This window comes from Anarrhichthys ocellatus, unplaced genomic scaffold, assembly GCF_004355925.1.
Source record: "Anarrhichthys ocellatus isolate YVR2014 unplaced genomic scaffold, GSC_Weel_1.0 scaffold237, whole genome shotgun sequence".
Taxonomy (NCBI): Eukaryota; Metazoa; Chordata; class Actinopteri; order Perciformes; family Anarhichadidae; genus Anarrhichthys; species Anarrhichthys ocellatus.
Window position 1 is genome coordinate 75,415 of NW_022280267.1, and position 2,246 is coordinate 77,660.

The 2,246-nt window shown below is 44.3% G+C and overlaps 1 protein-coding gene across 1 annotated transcript in view; it reads left to right on the top strand.

The window, feature by feature from the left end:
• Positions 1 to 32: 32 nt before the first annotated feature.
• Positions 33 to 2,246, top strand: part of LOC116401040 (TBC1 domain family member 15-like) — a 6,226-nt gene continuing 4,012 nt past the window's right edge. Inside the window, exons 1-3 of the mRNA XM_031879232.1 lie at positions 33 to 330; positions 694 to 901; positions 2,172 to 2,193. Coding sequence (XP_031735092.1) covers positions 204 to 330; positions 694 to 901; positions 2,172 to 2,193 — 357 coding nt within the window. The 5' untranslated portion in view covers positions 33 to 203. The remainder of the gene's footprint in view (positions 331 to 693; positions 902 to 2,171; positions 2,194 to 2,246) is intronic.

A 2,246-nucleotide genomic window follows, 5' to 3' on the forward strand; every position in this document is an offset into this window, starting at 1 on the left:
ATATATATATATATATATCTCAGCATCTTAAACCTCCAGCCCACCAGGGAACACCAGCCTTCCACTTTTAACTGCTTCTTCATTTCAGTCCAGAGTAGAAACTAGAAGTAGTCTGACATCTAGTGCTCTCATAGAATCTGAGTACGTTTCAGTCATCAGATGAATGTTGTAAATGTTTGTGTTCTCAGGACTCCAGCTCAGTGATGGAATGGGACCAGTTCCCAGGTGAGAAGTCCCACCAGCTGTTAGAATCCCAGCAGAGCTACGAGACAGAGTGGGACATGGTGAACGCTGTGTCCTTCAAGAAGAAGAGCTGCACCAACGGAGAAGGTGATATGAACATCTTATACATACACTACATGAGAAACTGCCAGCATCCTGGAGCACGGCCGGTGTGTTTTCACATGTGTCTGTGGAGACGGTGTGTTTATCGTTCATGTTAAATACTTTATGATCTGATAGAAACATGGAGACAGTAGAAGCTTGTTGGAGCCTGACCGACTAGTTTCACTGCGTTCCTCAACACTTAACAGCTCAGTGATTAACTCTCTCACTGCCACGCTGGTAACTCTGCTTTACATCACATGTCTCTCATCATCAGCTGATCCACAGTCATATAAATATACATCAACATATAATAAATCCATCAGCGTCACAGTAGTACTTTTGTGATCCCTATCCCTGGTCTGTCAGGCACTCTGAACCACAGCCATGAGAGGAGCCGGGGGGCATTCAGCTTCGCTCTGAGTGACCTCAGGTCCATCACCATGAAGGAAGAGGGTTGGACCTTCCTGGTCCTGAAACTGAAGGAGTCCTGCTCCTACCTACCTGCTCTGCACTTCCACCAGGGCGGCAGCAGAGAGTTCCTGGAGAGCCTGAGGAGGTTTGCTCTGCTCAGCGAGTGAGTACATGACATAGTGAGGGAGGGAGGAAGGGATGGATGAAGGAGGGATGAATGAAGGGAGGGAGGAATGAATGAATGAATGAAGGGAGGGAGGGAGGGAGGATGGGAGGGATGGATGAATGAAGGAGGGAGGGAGAATGGGAGGGATGAATGAAGGGAGGGAGGGAGGGAGGATGGGAGGGATGGATGAATGAAGGGAGGGAGGAATGAATGAATGAATGAAGGGAGGATGGGAGGGATGAATGGATGAAGGAGGGAGCAATGAATGAAGGAGGGAGGGAGGATGGAAGGGAGCAGTGAATGAATGGAGGGAGAGAGGAATGAATGAATGAAGATATGAAAGTGTGACCCGATGACTGTTGTGGTGATAACGTGGGCATTTAAAGAACTATAACTTTACATCGATGATAGTTAATGATTCATATAGCCCCCCCCCCCCGACCCGACCCTCTCCGGCCACCACAGTCTCAACAAGTGGAACATAAAATAATAAATGTGAACAATATTGTTTCTCTGGGTGAGACACCAGATATCATCTCTCTGCAGATAAATCTTATTAAAGTTCTTATCTGAGCCTTTCATAAGGAAACCAGTAACACCAGCAGCACCAGTGTGACGTCCTGCAGACATCAGTGAAGAGGCTGACTCACAGTGTCTGGGTTTTATTTTGAAAGGACTTGCTTCTTCACTGTGTCTGGTTTTTATTTTGAAAGGACCTGCTTCTTCACTGTGTCTGGGTTTTATTTTGAAAGGACTTGCTTCTTCACTGTGTCTGGGTTTTATTTTGAAAGGACTTGCTTCTTCACTGTGTCTGGTTTTTATTTTGAAAGGACCTGCTTCTTCACTGTGTCTGGGTTTTATTTTGAAAGGACTTGCTTCTTCACTGTCTGGGTTTTATTTTGAAAGGACCTGCTTCTAGACCACCGACTCACCGTCCAGTTTTCAGATAGAAATGAGAGTCTGATATTCAAAGTTTAAGTTAAAGGTCCTTTTTTTTAAGTTGTACATTTTTAATACACGGTTTGAAAACTAGAATAAGTTTTATGGTCTTACTTTTATTTAAAACCACATAATATTCACGTCAGAGGCTGAAATCACACTTCTGTCATGTTTTCTTTAAAAAAATACTTTCTTTCAATGAATTGATAATTGATCATTTCAGATGAATATTATATTGATGAATGAATCCACTAATTTGTCCGTCGTGGGTGGAGCTGCTGATTAGGACCACATTTAGTAGTTGGAAGCAGTGTTTGCGTGTGTGCAGATCTCCAGAGGATGACTCGTCTGTTGGTGTGTGTGTGTGTAGATCTCCAGAGGATGGCGTGTGTGTGTGTGTGTG